The sequence below is a fragment of the Ornithodoros turicata genome, chromosome 4 (genome assembly GCF_037126465.1).
Source record: "Ornithodoros turicata isolate Travis chromosome 4, ASM3712646v1, whole genome shotgun sequence".
Taxonomy (NCBI): domain Eukaryota; kingdom Metazoa; phylum Arthropoda; class Arachnida; order Ixodida; family Argasidae; genus Ornithodoros; species Ornithodoros turicata.
The window spans coordinates 2,295,702-2,318,400 of NC_088204.1; the positions used below are offsets into that span (position 1 = coordinate 2,295,702).

The following is a 22,699-nucleotide window of genomic DNA, read 5'->3' on the forward strand; positions in this document are numbered from 1 at the left end:
ATAACTCCCAATTTGTTTTCTATTCTGCACCAGGTTTTCCAATTTCGTTCATTTTCTGCGCCATGTTCAGCAAGTGACAATTTTGCAAGGTGTGTAAAATTTACAAAAGTCTATTCCACTCTGTCTTTTGCGGACGTTCAGGTTGCAAAGTGACTTGAACTGCATTGTGTTAGGCATTGACAAACATAGTTATGATTGGATTGATATTTTTCTCGAAAATACAATAGCCGGTGTGCTGAAAGATGCGAGACAACATGTCCTTATCGTGGCAACCTCAAGAAGATGGGCTTCGGCAAATTTTGCAGCTTCTGAAAGAATCACAGTCTCCCGATACTGCTACTCAGAGGGCAGTCCAGCAAGTATCCTTTTCGCATCGTTACATATCGATCAGAATTACTTTTGGCCATTGATAATGCGGGTGGATGAGTTAGGCCTACGTGGAAAGATAACTATGAAATGCAAGCACTGAATGGAATGCAGATACAAACGGTTGCAACATATGCTTCGCTTTATTGAACGCGAGTTACGCATACTAACAACGTGTGTGTAGTGCAGTGATGGGTTAATGGCTTATATCGTCCGCACAACGTTCCACGGTGAGCGCGGTTTTGCGCAATTCACAGTGGTTTCGGCTGGGGGGATTTTGTGTAATGTGGCAAGCTTTCAGGTACACGATGCATCGTTCACGTTTTTCGTTTGATTTAACTTTATGGAAACAACTAAGAATGCACTTGGATGCTTAGCTAAGTTCCTCAGTCTAAAGCTAATGTATTGTATCCACCACCAACTGCACCGTTGATTACATCTCGATTTGCCCTTTGTGATTGTACTGCCGAGAATGCTTAAAGTCAATAGTATCGTAGCGGTTGATTACGTAATCATTTGCGGTCGTCATTTTGTTCGTGCGTAATGTAAAACCCTCGAAACCCCGAGCCATTTTTCCATTGTCATTTTATTGTCGTCCCTCTTTAGTGCACTCATTCACTATCTCGTCATTGCAAAAATGTGGGAAAATTTCGTGAGGTCCTTAACGACACTTCACAGAAATTAGAGGAACTGAACAAGTACCCTGACTTCAATAACTACCTTATTTTTGTTCTTACGAAGCTCAAGACAGAAGGTAAGGGGAAGTATTAGGATCCGTTAAGCTTGGTTCAGACTACGGCGTCTCATAGCGTGCAAACGCCTGCGTACATGTGCGTGCGACACAAGCGATCTGCTAGACAGTTCACCTACATGCGGGCAGTGCATGTAGCTTTCAATACGAGTCTTTCGAGACGTCTGTCCACAAAGCTTCATGGCAGACAGCTTTGTGCCCACGCATGAGCCTGGCGCGACAGAGACTGCTGCCAGTCCGAAGGAAACGTAATGAACCTTGCATCTTGTTTCCGCCCCCTCCATGCTCTCCATGTTTGCAGCGACCATGTCCAAATTCGTTTCGCACAAAAGTTGAAACGCCTCAACACACATGCGCGGAGCACAGCGATTGGTTCTTTCGCTTGCGGGCCGGTGCGTGCGTCCGACAATGTTCAGTTCGGGAGAACTCCCTGCGTTCTGCTGCGGAAGACCTCGCACACGTCCGTTGCTACGGTAACCAACGTTCGCCCGCATCAACGCGCAATGAAACGTAGTAGTGTGAACCATGCTTTAGTGTTTGATCTGTCCGTTGTGTACTTGTGTCAAGTGCAAGCTGACTTGACGGAGCAAAGATTAAAAAAAAAAGGAAACTTCCAAGTTAAAGGAACATCATTAAAGCACCATCAACATCATTGCATGGATCCAGCACTGATCGCTCATCATCATAGGACAGTTGCGAAAAAGGTCCAGAGCAGAAATATCCGCAGTGAACGTGATTCGTTATTTTTGTTACTTTAATCCGTGTTTTTTAATCTTGCATCGTCCGATGCAGATGAGCCCACACGTTCCCTGAGTGGCCTAATCTTGAAGAACAACGTGAAGGCTCACTTTGAGAAGTTTCCGAAAGAAGTGGGGGATTTCATTAAGGCAGAATGCCTGTCCAGCGTAGGGGACAGCTCCCCACTCATCCGAGCAACCGTCGGCATCCTCATCACAACCATCGCGTCCAAAGGGGAGCTGACGCAGTGGCCAGAACTTCTTCCGCAGTTGTGCCAGCTTCTCGACTCAGAGGATTACAATGTGTGCGAGGTATAGATGCTGCTTCCCATTCCCCCCCCCTGGGGTTTTATGGTGATGTCAGGTGTTTGGTTCACATAGTTGGGTGTCCCAGAAGTTTGACTCTGCATGCCATAGTTGCTGCTTTTGGGTGGAATGTAGTATCTTACCAGATCTTTACCTTTCCCATATTATAATTTCAAGTCAGAGTCTGGTTTAACTGTCTTTTTTTTTTTTTCTCAACTACTTTTTGGATTTCACAAATTGCACCAGAAAATCGTGGAAGCATTGAAGCCATCAGCACAGCACCTGAATATGTATGCAATATCGAATTGCCGTCTGGAAAATATATCCCATGTGTATTGTGAAAAGCTTTTTAAGCTGAAAAAGTTAGGACCCAAATGTAAGTCGTGTTTTTAACTTCTTGGCCGTAGGGTTCCTTCGGAGCCCTGCAGAAAATATGCGAAGATTCAGCCGAGATGTTGGACACGGATGCATTAAACCGTCCCCTGAACGTACTGGTTCCCAAGTTCCTGCAGTTCTTCAGGCACAGCAGTCCCCGGATCCGCTCCCACGCTCTGGCTTGCATCAACCAGTTCATCATCAACCGTACCCAGGCACTCATGCTGCACATTGACACGTTCATTGAGGTAGGAGTCCTTTTTAATTCCGCATTCATACCGGACGTAACACTAGATCAGACTTCGGTAAGCGATCGGATTGACATCTCTCTTCGGCGCTAAAGAAGATTGCTCTAGTGTTATAACTTTTAGTCTTTCTTGGAGTGATAAGATCTGTAAGGGGGCATCCTGTGTACCCAACAGGTGCTTTCTTTAATTCTTTACTCATTTAAAGGCGCGAATAGCTTCGTGGTGCTTGGTTATCTTCATTATGAATAGACCCTGAAGTTTTCGGGAAATATTTTTTCCTACATTCGGGGGGTAAAAATCGGTTAAATAAACGTGTGCACTAAATTCATGCGAATTTGGGTGAAGAAACTTTGAGCTAGATTTCTCCCCGAATTTAGCGTACTGGAAGTTTTTTCACCCGAATTCGCATGAATTTCAGCCTTCAATTCTTCAACCTTCAATTCGGGGTGCAAATTCGGGGAAGAACCGGGTAAAACCTTAAAACTTCAGGCTCTAATTATGAACTGTCACCAACTAGCCCAGTTTTCTACTGTAGTCCACCATCTAGGCTCAGGCCGTTGGTGAGCACTGTGAAAATAAAATAAAATGTATTTCTGCGCAGAACCTTTTCCACCTGGCATCGGATGAGGACTCCGAGGTGCGCAAAAATGTGTGCCGTGCTCTAGTCATGCTCCTGGAGGTTCGAATGGACCGACTAATCCCTCACATACACCAAATCATTGAGGTGAGCGACATTGTGTGTCACGAGGTGTGCGGTGCCTGAACGTAATGCTGTGCGCAGTACATGTTGATGAGGACGCAAGATGCGGATGAAGGAGTCGCACTGGAAGCCTGCGAGTTCTGGCTGTCCCTCGCGGAGCAGCCCATCTGCAGGGAGACGCTGAGCCCCCACCTGAACCGCCTCGTCCCCATTCTAGTCCGCGGCATGAAGTACTCCGAAATCGACATTATCCTTCTCAAGGTTAGCAGCTGTATTTTTTTTTTTTTTTTTTTTTGTTCTTTCCCATGATGTAACAACAATAGCGTTGATTGTAAAGTGATGCTTTGCTTGTAATCGTACTGTCTGATTCTGGAAAAAAAATTCGAAAAAAAAAAATAGGCAGGCTCGAAGGTGTATGACGAAATTGCTGGTTTATTTTTTGTAGGGCGACGTTGAAGAGGACGAGATGATTCCTGATCGCGAAGAGGACATCAGGCCTCGGTTCCACAAGTCACGAACTCACAGTCAGAAGCACATGGATGAAAACATTGATGTAAGCAGTGATCAGGTTTTTGTGGATTTAGTCCCTGCATTGACACGGATGATCGCTCTCTCTCACCGCAGGAGGATTCTGGGTCGGACGATGGGTTGGACGACGACAACACATTATCTGATTGGAATCTGAGTGAGTCAGTCTGTTTTGGTTACAGAGAGACACTTGATCTTTGGGTCTTTGGGGGGCTTTTTCAGGTTAAACGCCTGTCTCTGATTGGGGAGAGGAAAAGTGGGTGCTAGCTTTAAATCTAATCCGTGGTAAAACCTGGTGCTGTTGGGCTATTATTTTTGCCTCTCTGTCCAGCAAGCCTTCGATACATTCCACGCGATTTATAGCAACAATCACGACATATTGTAACGTCAGTTGTCCTCCACATACTTTGTTGTTTCACTCAAGTGCAACCATAGCATAGAATATCCATGTCACACATGCGTACAAATTGCTACTAAACAGTGATACGTGGTGCAACCTGATACGCGATTGGAAGATGAAAGAACTCGGGGGTTTAGCCCAAAAACGTGAGACCCTATCGATGGTCAGGGAGTTTTCAATTACCTCTAATATGATGGTAACTACAATAGAATAGTAAAATTAGTTTCCTGTCAAACAGAGCCCTGATCCTTTGGCACAAGATTCCGCTGTGTATTTTTTGCTGTATTTGCTATATTTTGGCACTTTGCTGTACCGTATTTACTCGCGTAATTTGCGCCATCGCATAATTTGCGCACCCCCACTTTTTCACTAAAAAAGTTGTGAAAATAAAAACTCGCATAATTTGCGCACCCCTACTTTCGTGCGCAACAGAGGTCGTTCCCCTCTGACGCTCTCGCGTCGCGGGGCGCATGCTGCTCCTTCTTTCGAAAAAGGAGGGAGATCCTCACAACGAATTCCCTACATCATGTTGCGTAATGCAAGCAATGACTCTCCCTTGGTGGAGGAGATAAGATCAAAGGGATTACCCCGTATGGTATCTTATCTCTGTTTTGACCTTTTATCCCCTCACTACAATAAACCGCGAAGCTGTGTGACATCGCGCTGGCTTAGGAAAGAACGACCAGAATACGTGGAGGGAACATATCAGGAAAACTTCTGGCGACAACATACGCGTCAGCATTCCGCAAGCGGGCTTCACCTATCGCATGCGTGCTTTAGGAGAAGCTCGCTTTAGAAAAAGCGTGGAAAGCACGTGCTGGCCCTTTTTGAATCATCTCGCAAATTTTTACAGCATTGGCCAAAAACGAAGAGAGAAAATCCTTACGATCGACTTCTATCACTGACCGTTATAGAAAATGAACAGTCACTGTCTATTTTCTTGCCTAAATTTTTATTTTGGTGTATTTTTTTTATACGAATTTCGGATGATACGAATGTGTTCCGCTACCCCGTGAGATTCCTATCACCGAGATTGTATTGTATTATTCACCTAAAGGACCATCTTTTAACAGATTTTGCACATTTTTCAAGTCAGCTTGTTAATGCCTCGCGTAATTTGCGCACCCCCAACCTTCGCGTCATTTTTCGGTAAAAAAAGTGCGCAAATTATGCGAGTAAATACGGTATTTTATGTTTCACCCAGTCATCACCGTGAAACGCCTTGCGCGTGTCCTTATGCAGACTTTCAATTTGTGTGCAGGGAAATGTTCGGCAGCTGCCCTCGACGTACTGGCAAACGTTTTCCACGAAGAGCTGCTAACTGTTCTTCTGCCCATCTTGAAGGAAACACTTTTCCATCAAGGTTGGGAGATCAAGGAGTCTGGCATCTTGGCCCTCGGTGCTATTGCAGAAGGTAACTTTGCCCTTCATTGTGGGAAAGTATTGCTGTAAACAGGGTGTCTACTAACCTGGAAAACCGGGAATTGTCGGGGAATTTTGATGTCACTGGGAAAGCCAGGGGATTGTCGGAGGGGATTGTCGGAAAAATTGGTTCTCTTTAAAGGGGCAACATGTATATTTGTATCCTGTTTGTTTGAATTCAATAAGTGATCTGTATTAACCAGTTATGCAATAAATGATCAATTTTATGAGTGATCTGGTATCAAAACAGGAGCAGACACCAGGTTCCGTTTTGTTTTGGTCAGGAAATTAGTTTCAGATGGTCAATGAAAACCTGGAAGAGTCAGAGAATTTGAAGGCCACAGTTTAGTAGGCACCCTGGTAAAGTACAGCGTCTTTGCGATGTGTTGTTGTAAAGTAGAATGCCACCCATTTCAGGGTGTATGGCTGGGATGGTCCCACATCTGCCCGAGCTCATACCGTACCTGATCAGTTGCTTGAGCGACAAGAAGGCTCTGGTGAGGTCGATCACGTGCTGGACACTGAGTCGATATTCCCACTGGGTCGTTGGGCAACCGCACGACCACTACCTCCAGCCACTCATGACCGAGGTAAGGATCTTCCTTGCAGTCTTCTTGGTGGTCAGGCATATAGGTGAGTGATATGTGGCGATATTTTTTGCAGCTCCTTCAGAGGGTCCTCGATGCCAATAAGAGGGTGCAAGAAGCGGCTTGTAGCGCGTTTGCCACCCTGGAGGAGGAAGCGTGCACAGAATTGGTTCCTTACCTCAGTTTCATCCTGGAGACCTTGGTCTTTGCTTTCAGCAAATACCAGGCGAGTTGCGGAAAGGGCTAATAAAAAAGAAACTGTTCCGCTCTCCGTATTTCCTACTATCATTCAGCTAAACTTTGTTTGTTTGTTTGCAGCACAAAAATTTGCTCATCTTGTACGACGCCATTGGAACTCTGGCCGATTCAGTCGGACATCATCTGAATAAACCAGTATGTATCACCCGAAAACGGTAGCATGTACAGTACAGGGGATGCTCCGTACCCTCACTTTGGGGTGGGGGGGCTGTCTCTCTCTCAGAGCACGTAGCGGGGGGGGGGGGGGGGGGGACCTAACGTTATTTGATCGATTCCGGTACGGCTGTTCCCACGGAACAACTCACCGCATGCGGAATTTCAATATTTTCAGGAGTACATCAATCTACTAATGCCACCTCTAATAGAGAAGTGGAATGTCCTTAAGGATGACGATAAAGATCTCTTTCCTTTACTTGAGGTGAGTCTGTCGTTGACCCTCTGTTGGGGAGGGGGGGAGTCATGTACAGCTGTGCATTCACTTTATGCGCGTATATTTCAGTGTCTTTCTAGTGTCGCAACAGCCCTCCAGTCCGGGTTCCTTCCCTACTGTGAACCAGTGTTCAGGAGATGTGTCTCGCTTGTGGAACAGACGCTCAATCAAAACATGGTGAGACGGGTCACAATGTCAATTTCGAAAATAATAATCATCCTCGTAAAAGATATGTGCTCTTCTTTGCTACAATTGAGGTATGAGACGAAGCATGGGTGATAATAATGCGATGTTGTTAATTTTTCAGTTTCAGTCGTTGGTAAGTATTCACCTAAAGCTACCTGTAGAATAGAATCTCACTGCATTGCGAGTGAGGTAGATTAAAAAAAAAAAGCATGATCTAGCCTCGTGGGTTTGACTTTAGATAGATAATGCGCCGTTGTATCGGGGACGGATCCTTTGGCGTGTGATCTTTTATGGCCCTTGTCATAATCAAAGGACTGTCCACTCTGACGATTGACCACGGGATACCAAGATAGACTCAACGTTGATGATTGAGCAGATTGCATAATGTTTCGTGATGGCATAAAATGCAACGCGTTGCTGTTCTTTACGTCTCTTATTTACGTGGCACATTTACTGTACGCAAATGTTTCGCAAGTGCCTTGTTCTCGTCCGCAATGCTGAGCGTTGTTTCAGTAATATTTGAAAACTACAAATACTACCCAAAATTGCCTGCAAAATACCGTTCGAATAGCATTACCTATTCGGCTGAAAGTCGAAGTTTCGAATACTCGCATAGCTCTACTGGAGATAGAGAAGAAAAAAAAAAAAATCCTGCAGATGTGTTTTAGAAAACGTGTGTTTTAGGGGGGGAAAAATCGGCAAAATTTTGGATCCTGCAAACATGTTTTATCGTTAGGGCATGACTTTTTTGGGTTATGTTTTTCAACAACATTACGGGGTAAATATCGGGCTATATTTTCTTCAATAATTTGGGTGTAATTGGGTTGATCTGAGCCTTGAAACCCTATTCCGGTTGAATCGGATCGAATCATAAATGTCGGGGTTTACTCAGTATATAATACACGTGACATACCGGTAGACACAAAGTTTCGATATTTGGTCCATGCAACTAAGAGGCGGCAGGGCCAACAGTTTAATGAGCAACAACCACTTTATTTCGTGATTACGACTGGGGAATTGTTTTTGCTGTTCTGAAATGGGGAGTGGGGGTAAATATCAGGCGTAATTGGGTATTACTACTAAAGAATCAGGCCTTATTCTTCGTGCGGTGCATCAACAGAAAGTGCCAACACCTCTTGCAGAATGCTTCTCAGTTGTGTCAGCAACAGCATGCTGTCTGGCCTTGTTGGTCTGCAGACATTGTTGAAGGCCTAGCTTAACACAACTCGGCGCACCACCTGGAAAGAAAAAAAATATATATATACAGTAGAATCTCGATGATACGAATTTCGGGATGATACGAATTCTTCTCCGGTCCCGGCTGGAATGCCTATTCTTCCCATGTATTAGAGTTAGGATGATACGAACGCGTTATCTTGCCTTTACGGATGATACGAATCAGCCGAGGATGCGACAGGGGTCGTTCCCCCCCGTGACCCCAAGCAGCACAATGTACCGAAAGTCGAGTGCAATAGGGGTGGACGGTATGTGTCTTATCAATGTTCTTTAGTTTCACCAGTTCGTTCAAGGTCTTCCACCTACCCGTCCACCCCTATTGCACTCGATTTTCAGTACATTGTGCTGCTCGGGACGCGAGAGCGCGCGAGTCATGCTGCTGCGTCTTTCGAAAACGGAAGGCGATCCTCACCACGAACTCCCTTACATCATGCAATGACTTTCCTTTTGGTGGTGGTGGTGGAGATAAGATCAAAGGGATTGAACGGCCCGGAACCTTATCACCTTATCTTTTATGTTTTGACGTTTTTATCCCCCTCGCAATAAACCGCGAAGCTGTGTGACATCGCTCTGGCAGAAAACAGCGACCAGAACACGTGGAGGGAACATATCAGGACAACTTGTGGCAACATTACGCGTCACCATTCCGCAAGTCGGCTTCACCTAACGCCTGAATGCTTTAGGAGAAGCTCGCTTTAGAACACTGCCGCGCGACTCGCGGGTGAAAAGCACGTGCTACGTCTTTTGAATCATCTCGCGTATTTGGGCAGCATTGGCCAAAAACGGAGACGCAAAAGCGTTACAACCGACCTCTTTCATTGACAGTATCGGAAAATGAACAGTCACTGTCTATCTTCTTGCCTCAGTTTTTATTTTGGTTTAGTTCGTTTGATACGAATTTCGGATGATACGAATTTTTTCCGCGACCCCGTGAGATTCGTATCATCGAGATTCTACTGTATATACTTTTCATACTTCACTTCAGGAACTTCCCCTGGTGTCATCTGTAGACTTATCATGCATCTCTGTTGCCTACAGGCGAATGCTGCTCATCCAGACCAATTTGAGGCTCCGGACAAGGACTTTGTAATCGTTGCCTTAGACCTCCTGAGTGGATTAGCGGAGGGATTAAATGGTCACATGGAGTCTCTCGTCATGTCCTCTAATATTATGCAGCTTCTTTACCAGTGCATGCAGGTATAATATCATCCGTGACTGCCATTAATTTATTGAAATAATGCATCGCACAATTGTTTTTCCCAGGATCTAATGCCTGAAGTGCGGCAAAGTTCGTTTGCTCTCTTGGGCGACCTTACGAAGGCGTGCTTCCAGCATGTGAATCCTTGTGTGTGTAAGTTAATTGAATTTAATTGAATTGATGATGAACTAGAGAGATTATTTTTATGAAGTGACATATGTAGTGGTTGCTAGGTGTCCAACAGAAAGGTTTTACTTTGAGTTTTAAAGGCCCCAGAGTTTACGATGCTTCTTATTTCATTCAACAGTCGATTCCATTAGCCTAAGCTGCAGAAAAGAAATGAATATTTACCATAATTGGTTCTTACTCTACGACATGGAATGAATGTCTTACTAAGGAAGACCTCCGCCGTTTCGTATCCCTGCGTAAAATCGCGGAGCAGTTACGTATGAGGAAAATAATCAGTTTCGAAAACACCTGGGGAACTATATTTTTGGTGCTGTTGAGCCGAACAGTTTATGGAACAGTGTTGCGGCATGTCAGTTCATGACCAGCCCACGTCACTGGTTATTGATATCACTCAATGTCGCGCTCCTCTTCATCCTTGATGAGGGTGAAATAATGCCTTTTGCTATGTTTGCGCATGAAAACAGCAACTGATGATTGTTAGAGCCGGAAGTTCTCGGGAATTTTTTTTTTTTAATTGGGTTGGTAAAAATCGGGTAAATAAACGTGCACTAAATTCATGCGAATTCGGGTGAAAAAAAGCTTCAAGTACGCTAAATTCAGGTAGTTATCTGGCTCAGCTACTCAAACTAACTGTAGTGGTTTGGTACAAATGGTGATGTAGCTGAATTTGCTTCCAAACAAGTTAGTGTGCATTCGTACAGACGTGTGAGTGACTGCAATTTGCCTGAGAGAGAATCAGGGGTTTTTCTTGGAGTTTCACATTGACCTCCGGATCAGTATGTGACATTTCTCCGATACATTTCAGCCGATTTCCTCCCCATCCTGGGTCAGAACCTGAACCCGGAGATAATCTCTGTGTGCAATAATGCCACGTGGGCAATTGGAGAAATCTCCGTGAAACTGGGTGAGCATGTGCAGCCTTTCTCTGTCGAGTCTCCACAAGGCCAATTGTTACAACCTTTGCTAGCATATCTCGGGAGCTGACGTTTGTAGAGGCGAGTGCGGATGACGTCGATGATGGCCTTGCCCGTAAGATGCGTAGTCACATCAGCAACCGCGATTACTTGAAATGGGTTTATCCACCACTTCTGTGCACGAACATTGAGCATGTGCGCGCAGTTGCGTCCATATCATTCACGGGGGAAGAAATCTACATGACTGAGACGTTACGTGACGAATGTTTTCACTTCTGAGCGTACAAATTGTTTGGGAACTGTTCGCGACATTCATAGAGCCTGAAGTTTTCGGGAAATATTTTTTTCTAAATTCGGGGGGTAAAAATCTGGCAAATAAACATGCGCACTAAATTCGTGCGAATTCGGGTGAAAAAAACTTCCAGTACGCTAAATTCGGGGTGAAATCGGGCAATCGGGCTCAGTTAGTCAACTAACTGTAGTGGTTTGGTACAAATGGTGATGTTACTGAATTTTTCTGCCAAACAAGTAAATTAATGCATTCCTACAGACATCCCAGTGAGGGCAATTTGCCGGGTAAAAATCGGGTTTCACCCTAAAGAGGCAACCTTCAATTCGGGGTGCACTTTCGGGGAAGAATCTGGTAAAACCCTAAAACTTCAGGCTCTAGACATTCGTACTCTTCCAGTAACCACAGTTGACTGCACAGAAAGACACTGATGCAGACACACGTGAAAGTGTACGTTTTTTTTTAGGCGCATATTTTTAACACACTCGGTTTCGGTCCGCAAGTAATGACAACATTGTGGCCGGCACTGTACTTGGTTTTTTTTTTTCTGACCGCTTTTCTCCGCAGGGAGAGATATGAAACCATACATCCCTATGGTACTGAGCCAGCTCGTAACCATCATCAACCGACCCAACACGCCCAAGACGTTGCTGGAGAACACTGGTACAGTGCTTTGTGCGGCAGTCAGGCATTCTGTGCCTCTCTTTCTTATTCACACCTCTCTGTCCGGCTCTTTCTATCTGTCTATGTTAGGCGTAGCCCTTGTGTTATAACCCAATCGTTTGTACTGCCAGAATTTCATTGGATTTTTGCATGTCCTCATTCTTTGCAACTTCAGGCAGAAAAAAAAAAGACATGGATAGTAGCATTCATAGAGGGTAGGCTTGAACGTTAATTTTGTCAGCAGGGTGGTCGTTTTTTTTTCTTCTGATTATCGTAAAATGGGCTGGGAGGCAAGTCGGTAATTGATGGATACTTCTAAGCGTGGATGATAAGTAAATTCTACTTCAGAATAGTCCTGGTAATGTAGCGCCCACTTTTTATAGAGGTTTTGACATGACGGGGTGTTTATATTAACGTTAAAAAAAAAAAGTAAAAGTGGAAGAAAATGAGATTAGCGCTTGAAAACAACCATTAGATTACACGCTGTGAACGACAGCTTTCGCCGTGATTAAAGGTGTTCCTTTCTACGTCCGTACATCTTGCTGTGCATCAGACATTCCAGCCCATTCTACTTAATATATACCGGTAACTTAGCCACAGACTTAATGTAATGGCATTTCTGTAGCCGGTAAATTTTTCGCTGCAGACTGCCTCTGGAAGGAATCAGTTCAGGATTAAGCCAGCGTTGCTCTTATTTTGTTGTGGTTTTTGTCATTTCCCAGTGTAGTCCTACGTTCCGGCATTTATCGTTTTATTCACTGAGTGATCTGTTGCAGATAATGTTTTTTCTTCTTGAGTAGTTTAAGTGACATTTTGCCGAGGAATTTCATTGGTGAATTTGCTAGTCTACAGCACACATTGACGATTTTACGTTGCTCACTCTGGCCCTTTTGCCGTAAGACTTTGCCCTCGTTAAAGGTACGGTCTCGTACGGTCCAGTCGATTGCAGAACTGAGATGGAATTTTCTTCGCAAGTACAAAGCGTCATTCAGAACAGCAGAGTGGGACCTGAAGTGGGACGCTGACGGATTGTAGCGGGGCATGTCCACTGCATACTTATGTTTAGGGCCTGACTTTTTAGGGTTAAACCCGTATCCGCCCGATATTTACCCCCCCGAACGAAATCTGTAAAATTCGGGTTTAACCCGAATCTACCCGAAAACATCCGGGTCGCGTGGCACACTCATAGGCGTGCATTAAAAATAAAGTTTGATAACATTGCTAAACATTAGTTCCACGTTAAGACAAATTTTTATTAAACAATAAAAAATCGCCCGAATACACCCGAATTCCTGACGACAGAATATGCCGTAATGGGATTTAACCCGAATACACCCGAATTTTCCAACGAAAAATATCGCCCGATATTTACCCCCCGAATTTGGCCAAAAATAAAACCGGAAAAAGTCAGGCCCTAACTATGTTTTGAAGATCATTTGCTCTAGACAGCAGCAAAGAGTTTGGGGCTCTGCTTTGTCTCTGTTTAGTCTAGCCCCAAGTGACGCTTTGGAGTAAAGGTGTGGATGTTTGTTTCCCGCGCTTTGCTACCTGACTTATTTTGATTTTATTGCTCTATTTAATAAAAATATCTCGCTGGTGCAAAATGTTGATCACCACCAGAGGAGAGTAAGAGGGGTACAGTCAGGTCCCCCAAACTCACATCGGAAAAGCGTGCAACGAAGAAGGCCGCCACTAGATACCCCGCTGTTGCCGTTCCGGATCACTTCAGCCCGCTAAGTTTAGCGGCAAAATGTTTCTGTTGTTTCTGCGAATGAATCTAGTCTTTATATGTCCAAATAAGACGCGTATAACAACTTTCTCTGTCGTGTTTCACTTTTTGGTCCCGTTTTTAAACGTGTTGAGCGATCGGAAGGATCTAGTCCACGGCTGCGTGCATCACGTAGCGTACCTGTCGTACCAGGCGCCGCAGGCGCTGCAGTCGTCCATTTCTCCTTCGGTGACTTGGTCTGGCTTGGATTGTGCTTGAACTGGATTTTTAGCGCGCTACAATCGACGCAAGCCAACGTCTGGTAACAATGGGGTATCTAAGGGCGGCCTCCGGCATTGCACGCATCGGGATAGTAACAAATACATGGGAAAATGGCGACCTTGGGGGACCTGGGTACAGTCTAGTGAGTGGATCATGCTCATACCTTTAAACGGTGCGATTTGAGGTTGTGCTGTAGGCAGCAAGTTCACATAATGCACAAAGTTTTGGTTTCTGCACTCTTTAACCTTTCTCATGCTCTGGCTGTGGAAACTAATTTGAACTTGTTGAGTGCATGGCATTAATTCACTGTCTCTGTGTCTCATGGCGTGCTTGTGTGCATGTTACATGTGCCCATTGCATTGGAAGGAAAAGGGCCAAAGGAAAATTCCTTCTTTGACCCGGTATCTCTCTTGATCCTAGCTATTGTTCGGGTAACTAGAAAGCGGTAATGTCATGCCAACAAGGCTGCAGTTGTTGTTGTTAATCTTAATTCAGTTTAACGTGTGGGACAAGGCAGCAATGTGTGCAAGCCTCGAGATTATGGAAAGGTAGGAGATGACCCAGTGCATAAATGGGACTTGCATCGTCAATGTAGACATTGATTAACCAGATTGCGGGGCTGTCTGCCCACAGTCGTTGCTGTGTTTCTCTGCAGTTTGTCTTGCGTTCTAAAATTTAAGATGGCAGAACGAAAGTTCCCCTATGTCCGGCAAATTTTTCCAAATTACGACCCGTGGGATATTTTTTTTCTAAGGGAGGGTATTCCCCGCGGGACTTGAGACGCGTTGCGTTATGTCCGGCCAATATTTTATCGGTGTCTGTTCCAAGCTTGCAATTCTCCATACATCGAGCGCTTCGAACACCCTTCCCGAAAAAAAAAAAAGGCGGGATTTTCTCTTTTTTTTTTTTTTTCGCACACAGGCACGCCAGTGCGAGCGGTTTGAGTTTTCCTCTCACGAGGGGGAACATGATTTTTTGGAACACCTTGTATTTTTTGATTTTTTGTATTGGAGTGTGACGATTATTTGCGATGTATGTTTGTTTGTTTATGGGTTGTCTTTGCTTTTCTTTTTTTCCTCCTTTCTCTCTATTTTGCTCCTCCCCATCTGCGTGCCTCTCTTCCCCGGTAACGTAGCCATAACAATCGGGCGCCTTGGTTACGTATGTCCCGAGGAAGTCGCACCAATGTTACAGCAGTTTATTCGCCCGTGGTGTGTAAACCCTGTTTTTTATTTTATTTATCTCTTCTCGTTGGTTTTTTTTTTTTTTCCTGGCTGTCTTTGATTTGCCTGGTCAGCAAATGGGGCTCTGCAACCTTCATGCTCTGAGCTGAACATACGTCACCAGGCATAAATTGATGGTGGATTTCAGTGGAAACAGCCTCAGTGAAAGACACTGCCCTTTTCTTTTTTCTTTTTTTCTTCAGAAAGTTAAGCTCTATGTTATAGAAGCAAATCGGACCCCTAAAGCCTTACTTGGTGTCGGACTGTTGTCTGTGCCCCTTGTTGCTGGCTCTACTAAACTGTAACGTAAAGTGAAGCTTCATGTCTCACAAAGGGAATGATGCTACAAACCCCGCTGGTGACGATGTAGATAATGCTAACTAACTGGTTGTCCATAGTTTGTACGTTACTAGTAATCTTGTCCAAAGTGAACCAAAAAGGGTGCAAGTGGGAATGCACGTTTGTCAGAAGGGCAGCCAAACCGGAGCGAATTTTTTTACGCAATCTTCTGTCTCAATTCCGGCTACGTTTAGCACTTCCTTAAAAATCCGTTTCGTTTGAACTTTTATGAACAGTTGCAGAGCCCCATGAAAGTGTTTGCAAAGTGTGTCTCCATTCATTTGGTAGTGCTTCCAGGCATCTGTTCAGCTTGACTACCTTCATTTGTGACATTTCTGCAATTTCCAGCAGGTGTTAGTCCCAGTGTGCCTGATTTTATCGTGCCCAAGCTTTCACGGTGTTTCACCCCTACAAACAAAAAACATGCAGCATGTGGCTTTCTTTATGCAGATAGTCCTGGATTTTTGCGCTCATTATACATCCTAGGTTAACGCGTATCCTTACACCGTCCTCCGGCAAGTCGCACCACAAGCAGTTGGTTCCTCGTTTAAACTGTCCTTGTTTCTGTATCCTGCACACTGGTGATCTTTTCTGTTGGAAGTTACAGCTCTGTTCTAGTTGTAAAATTTTGTCACAGTGTCGTAGAATAGATTGAATTTTTTCAGTAATATTAGTAACATCCGCATGACTTCTGAGTGTCCTGTTTTGTTTCATATCATTTGGTTCCATAGCAGCTGTAGATTCTTTTGTCGAATGTTAGTAGTAGCAGTGTTTGTGTAATGTCATGTAAGTCTCAAAACCAACACATCATGTACACCCAACAGCACACTTTCAGTATGCACATTACAGCATTACAGCGAAGTTACATTGGGAGCTGGGGTATGACTTAAAGACAGGAAATGATCAGTAGTACTAAGTACACTAACACATGCCATGATTAGGCATGCCTGCCTATATACACATGCGTATGATAGCACTTTTCATGCGTTTGTACACTCAAGCCATACTTAGGTACAGATATGCCATGTTCCTGTGCACCCATGCCCATGCCTCGGAAAACACATGCCATGCTTAGGTACAGATATGCCATACTTATGTACACCCATGCTGTGCCTAGGTAAACACATGCTATGCTTAGGTAGAGATATTCCATGATTATGTGCACCAATGCCGTGCCTAGGTAAACACAGTCATGCTTAGGTACAGATATTCCACACTTATGTGCACCCATGCTGTGCCTAGATAAACACATCTCATGCTTAGGTACAGATATGCCATGCTTATGTGCACCCATGCTGTGCCTAGGTAAACAGATGTCATTCTTATCTTAGGTATAGATAAGAATCCAGAGATACGTTTTTGGGAGATATTTTTTTCCCAGTTGGAGGGTTAAAATCAGGGAAATCAACATGTGCTCTAAATTCGTGCGAATTTGTGCGGAAAAACTTCTATACGCTAAATTCGAGGAGAAATCGGGCTCTATTACTCAAAGAACTGTAGTGGTTTGGTGCAAACGCTGATGAAATTGCGTTTGCTGTCAAACAAGCTAGTGTGCATTCCTATTGATATTTCAGTATGGCAATTTACCAGGTAAAAATCGGGTTTCACCCTAAAGAGCTTCACTTCAATTCCTCAATTCAGGACCTTCAATTCAGGGTGCAAATTCGGGGAAGAAAGGGGTTGTTAAACTCAAACTTCAGCCTCTAAAGATATGCCATGCTTATGTGCACCCATGCCGTGCCTAGGTAAACACATGGCATGCTTAGGTTCCCACACATCGTACATAGGCTTATGCCCCTGTAACACGAGCAGTCTTCAATGATCATTGAAACCAATGACCATTGAAAATGCGTGTAGTGACACCAAGTGTGTGACGTGTCAACTTCCCAAAGAGTATTGGATTCAATGGTCCCCGACAGGTTGACACGTTACACGCTAGGTGGCGCTACACGCACTTTCAATGACGATTGGTTTCAATGATCATTGAAGACTGCCTGTGTGACAGGGGTATTACACACTGGTGCCAGATATTTGCCACGCGAAAATCGTAAGCACTCCCAAAATCGTACTTCTAAAAAATACACATTCGTTATTCCGTAACGGCACGGCATACCTCTTCATCACGTACCCAAGCGTCACATATATATTTATCGTATCGTCAGGCACTGCAGTCTGCGCACAAGTATTTGGCTGAAAATATGCCGCGCTTGTCAAGTAGAAATGGTACTGGTTTGGTGTCTCAAGAGCCCTGTTGTCCCATTCTTTTTGCGTGACAAAGGTGCTCATCGCTGCGCAACATCCGCGACAACGAAGAGAAGGACTCCGCGTTCCGCGGCATCTGCAGTATGATCAGCGTGAACCCCGCAGGGGTGGTGCAGGATTTCATCTTCTTCTGCGACGCTGTGGCATCTTGGGTGAACCCCAAGCCAGATCTGAAGCAGACCTTCCATGAGGTGAGACATTTCCTTTGGCTGAGCTTTCAACCAGGGTGGTCGACGAGTGGGAGTGTCACACAGGGTTGCCAGCTTTCGTAGCGAAGAAATCCGGCCGATGGAGAGGAGGTGGAATAGAGGGAAAGGATGAAATGTTCGCGGGAAAGGGAAGGTGGGAGAGGGGTGGAGAGAGTATACAGAGAGAGAGAAAGAAAGGACGAGCGTACTCGCTCGAGACAACAATTATAATAATAATAATAATGAATAACTGAGAAAACGACTGGTGACTACGGAGTTGGGTCTGTGCTCCAGATTTATTCCAGCTGTAGTGGAATGTTGAAAGGAAAACCCCGTAAAAGCCCCCTATGAAAGGTCTTGGGCCACAAATACCGGCAGCCTTTATAATGCCGGTATAATACCGGCCTGGTGGCAACCCTAGTGCCACATGACCCGAGAGTGGCTACTCCCGAGTGTTTCTTATGCCCGCTTGAGAGGGTAACCCAAAGAGGTGGTCCAGGGCATTGTCTCGGTGACGTCCGTGACAGACGATTTGTCGTGACGTCTCCTCCTCGTCTTTCAACCCAGATCCTTCACGGCTTCAAGAACCAGGTCGGCCATGAAAACTGGCAGCAGTTTGCTGAGCAGCTCCCACCTGCTCTGAAGGAACGACTCAGCGTCAACTATGGTGTCTGAAGAGGTACGTGACATACTGCAAGTCGCACGTTTAGGAACCAAAATCCCGCAGTTTGAATGTGATTCAAGAAATGTGTTTTTCGCTGTTTGTTCAAGAACAGCTATAGTCGCCGACCGATTTTTCGGGTGCAGTTTTTTGTCGTGCTTAGTTACTCGGACACGTCACAGGATGGTCATGCACCCCATAAAGTTAATGAATAACGAGGTGAATAATGAATAAAGAGTTTCGAGCGGTGTACATCTCTTGTACTTTGAAGGTCCATGTAAAATGGCGCTGGTTGCATTTTTAGCTGTATCCTCAGTGATTTGTGTAATGGAGGCTTGGAAGTACCCACTGCTGTGATGTTTGAGCTGTCGAACTTGGAACTGAAGAAAGTGGTACTTTTACCGGCGTACGGAGACAAAATGTCACTCTGCGAAGTGCACATGTACAAGCGGAACAACGTTCATCAACAAAAACATTGACAAGTTTTTCCACCCACCGAACTCAACCGAGTATTTTTTAAATAATAAATTAAATTATTAAATTAATAAATTCGTTTTTCCGGAGTGTTCAATTATCCAGACCTTTGTGCAATCCCCGTCGAGTCCGAAAAATCTGTCTGAGACTGTGTATTATGCACGGTCCATGCAAGAGTGCTGTGAGGTCTATGACAAAAAGAACGTGGGAGGGTTTTGTACTCCTTGAAATCGTTTAGGAGGTGCAAGTGAACCTACTGTGAGTGAACCAGCTATGAGCATCGATATTTCCCCATTCTAACATGGCCTCATCTTTGTTCATTGCAGGTGATCGTCGTCACCTCCACGGGGCAAGGGTTGGGACGCATCGTGGGGACTTCGAGAGACTAAAGTCGCGTGCGGGCTAAATCGCGCCGACCGTAGGTACAGCTAGCGCCGACCGCTAGCGCTACATCTGGGGATGTGAACCCCGTCGAAAGGTTCGCCAACAGGTACGGGCATTGCTACCCGGAAAAAAAAAAAAAAAAAACAGAGTCTTCGGGGGCTCTCGCGTTGTGGGAGGGGGGTCCGCAACCCCCTCCGCAGTTGTACAAATTGTCACTCGCGTCGGGTAATCGCGGAAAACAGTGGCTTCGGGGCGTGTTCACGTTTTTTTTTGCTCATGCAGGTTGCACCAATATTGTTACGGCACATTAGCGTTATTGCTAAAGCACGTAACACGCGAAGTACACGTAAGCACATACGAGGGTTGCAGGAAGGTGGGGGGGGGGGGGCGTTTACGCTCTTCGAAAGTGTGTCGCAAGACTTTACTTTCTCAGCGACTGTGGTTGTTTAGTCAGGATGGTCTAGCAGGGTTTACACGGGTCTGGCCTATGGTTACGTGCTCCCCTGGGTAACTTCCCCTCACGTGGGCACGTGCCGTCGTTATCTTCAGATTTTTCACTAGCATCACGAGTCTTAAAATTGTTTTCCGTTTACTGGAGTGCGTTTTTTTTTTTTTTTTTTTCTCCGTCCCTCTTTATTTTTCCGATAAACCGCACCGTGTTTGGGCGATGTGCTCTGGTTCGGCGACGGCCTGAAGCGACGGACTTGTCTGCGCACGCGCGTCAGAGGGAAGCCATCTTGCCAACTAGATGATGATGCATCTGCCAAATTCCTTCAAGTCATTGCAGCTCTGAGAAGGAAAAAAAAATTGTACCAACATATCTTGGAAGAAGACAATTTAGTGATTGTTCTTTTTTTTTGCTTTTTAATGTGATTGTTGAAAAATCCTCATTGCGCGTGCCATGGGCAGCTTTGTCTCACATTTTTTTAAACGAGTGCGTGTACTTAAAAGTTATTTTTTAAGAAAACGGTGTACAGAGTGAATTTGCCTTTGTTTTTATGTACTACACCTCAAAGTTCCTTGCGCCTTCTTTTTTTTTTTTTTTTGCCGGGTCTCCGGCAACACTGTACTGGTCAGCTTAGGTAATGAAAATTGAACTACTTTCGTTTTTTGTGTTGTTCTCTTAGTTGTTAGGTTATCAATTTTTTATCAGTAGGAGATAAATGAAAAGGATCTGTGATGCTGCAAGTATTTTGTGGAAAAAGAAAACAAGGAGGAGAAATTAGCGTTGTTGTACAAATGTCGTTTATAAAACTCTCGGACTAAGAAGAAGCCACTGGGTGGGTGGGTGGGGAAAGAGGGTGGGTAACGCGTGGGTGGACGTTAGCGCGAATGGGGTGAGCATCTGTTAAAATGCGTGGATGTGTGGCTTTTGTTTCCTTTCCACTTCGTGTCATTCCTAGTGAGGGAGGCTCTCGTGTTTTAACGTGTGACTCCAGGAAAAAAAAAAAAGAAAAAAATAGACAAAGTGTCATAATGTGTGCATTTCTAGAAGCCCTCCCGTTCAGGAAAGCATTTTTGTTTCTTGTGACCTTTCACAGATTTCTCGTGGCTTCAAGTGACCATAAAAGAAAGAAAAAAATGTGGCGTGCGTAATGATTCGCGTTGGGTCCCCTGTCTATTTTTTGACAATCACAGTGCAAGGAATGTCTGTTTGTTTCGTGCTTTGGACCCGGGCTTCTTCGATTCTGTAGTCAGTGGTGTGCGATACGTGGCGCGGTAAATTTTGCTCAGGTAGCCCCTCTCACGTATTGAGCTTCGAACGGTGTGGCGCACACTTCCAAGTGACAGCCGTCATGCTTTGCAGTGCCACCTAGTAGTTTTGGTCACAGTCCGTGCAATTTGTGAGGATGCGGGAGATGTGTTTGCTATAATTTCTGGTTGATTTTGGGTGACTCCAGCGCCACCTGTAGATTGTGATTGGCACAGTGTTGTGTGTACTCTTTCGTGTGCCATGTTGAGAGACGTTACCGAAGATCGATCTACTTTCATCATAGAAGGACTGAGTTATACCAAATACCTGCGTGGGAGGAAGCCTCCCCTATCGGGGGTTCTCAAAAAAAAAAAGTATTAATTTTTTCCCCTTTGTTACTGTGCGTGTAGTTTTGACCCGTGTAAATGTGCAGTTCTGTTCACACCTCTGGTTTGGAAATGCATGCAACTGTTGAACAAAACTGGTCTTCTGTGTGATTTCTTTCCTTCACTTCAAATCAGAGGAAGGGAGTGGTAATGCTGAAAAAAAAAAAAAGTCATATAGTGAAAAAAAGTCAAGCGTGTTGCTACAAGATTGCAACAAGATGAACAGGAAGATTGTTCCAGATGTGTGCAGTGCTCTTTTAGGGACTAATGAGCTTGCAAAGTACCTTCTTAAGATGGTTGAGGTAGCTAGATATGCAGTGAGGGTAAGAGGAGGGTACACCTAGAATGTTGTTATGATGAAACTTGTCAAATAATTGTAGGCAAAAATTTCTCTGTGCTTACGCTTATTATTAGAATGAAACATACCTTGACATACCGGTTACCTTGACACCAATACAAAAGTAACAGGATTACTCTTTGCGTCATTTGTGATTTATGAGCAAAATAGCCTGCAATTTACACTTCCCCCTCCTTCTGAAGAAGGCTGAAAATAAGAGCGTACCCTAATGGGTATCCGCCAGCGATTTGTGCAATCATTGCAGTGATCGGTTGTGGTGACCAATTAGAGGCCTCTCCGTATTATTGCACTTCTTGAGAGGAACAGAGAAAGTGAACATTGCAGTTTCTTTTTGCTCATAAATCATGAGCGACCCGTTCCTTTTGTGTTAGTGTTGAAGTAACCGCATATTTCGTTCCACGAAGATACATTTTTGCACTTGAATGTCCGTTTAAGAAACGCAAGCACATGCTCATTGCCAGAGCATAGGGTTACATTTGGCTTACATTCTTCCTAGGTTTTGCACTTCAGTGCTGTACACCATGTTGATACGTCATATGGGTTATGTAAGGCACGACCCTATGAATAATGCGATCATGAGCAAAAAGCCTTGCGTAAGGGGACACTGAGAGCGTGAAGTAATCGATATAAATTAGGAATAGGAGAGGTTCGAGCTCTATGGCACATCACGAGAGGCAGGTATGAAAGAAGAATGAGAATGGTTAGCAAAGACAAACTGTGTTCTATCAATTAAGACAGCAATTTCTATTAGTATGGTTGGGTCAGTTCTTAGTATGGGAAGTTTCTGAAGAATGTGGTAGTGGGAAACATGAAAGTCTCGCATGGATGGATGAGAATAAGTTGTGCATAAAGCTGCTTGTCACAAGAGAACCCTCGCCGGAACCCACGAAATCGTGGTTCCCACTGGTCCCTGAAACCCTCGAGTACCCTGGAATTTGAAAATGCCATTTTCAAGGTC

The 22,699-nt window shown here is 44.6% G+C and overlaps 1 protein-coding gene across 2 annotated transcripts; it reads left to right on the forward strand.

Annotated features, from left to right (window-relative positions):
* Positions 1 to 14: 14 nt before the first annotated feature.
* On the forward strand, positions 15 to 20,410 carry LOC135390652 (transportin-1-like). 2 transcript variants are annotated; one of them, XM_064620450.1, is made up of 23 exons: positions 15 to 89; positions 228 to 359; positions 1,045 to 1,120; positions 1,910 to 2,166; positions 2,568 to 2,783; positions 3,385 to 3,507; positions 3,565 to 3,744; positions 3,929 to 4,036; positions 4,108 to 4,168; positions 5,673 to 5,825; positions 6,251 to 6,423; positions 6,497 to 6,646; positions 6,739 to 6,813; positions 7,010 to 7,096; positions 7,178 to 7,285; positions 9,569 to 9,727; positions 9,794 to 9,881; positions 10,723 to 10,821; positions 11,688 to 11,783; positions 14,909 to 14,984; positions 17,614 to 17,788; positions 18,353 to 18,464; positions 19,247 to 20,410. In XM_064620450.1, exons 2-22 carry the CDS (start codon positions 243 to 245, stop codon positions 18,458 to 18,460), a joined length of 2,685 nt encoding a protein of 894 aa, XP_064476520.1. In that variant the 5' UTR covers positions 15 to 89; positions 228 to 242; the 3' UTR covers positions 18,461 to 18,464; positions 19,247 to 20,410. The 2 variants fall into 2 exon arrangements, with proteins under 2 accessions (XP_064476520.1, XP_064476521.1); XM_064620451.1 differs by lacking the exons at positions 14,909 to 14,984; positions 18,353 to 18,464; positions 19,247 to 20,410 and having other exon boundaries at positions 17,614 to 17,778.
* The last annotated feature ends 2,289 nt before the right edge of the window (positions 20,411 to 22,699 follow it).

Excerpts from the sequence above, each read along its gene's own strand:
- LOC135390652 (XM_064620450.1), top strand. The coding sequence starts at position 243 with ATGCGAGACAACATGTCCTTATCGTGGCAACCTCAAGAAGATGGGCTT. Across the intron at positions 1,121-1,909 it reads TACGAAGCTCAAGACAGAAG|ATGAGCCCACACGTTCCCTG; the intron begins GTAAGGGGAAGT and ends CGTCCGATGCAG. Across the intron at positions 11,784-14,908 it reads GACGTTGCTGGAGAACACTG|CCATAACAATCGGGCGCCTT; the intron begins GTACAGTGCTTT and ends CCGGTAACGTAG.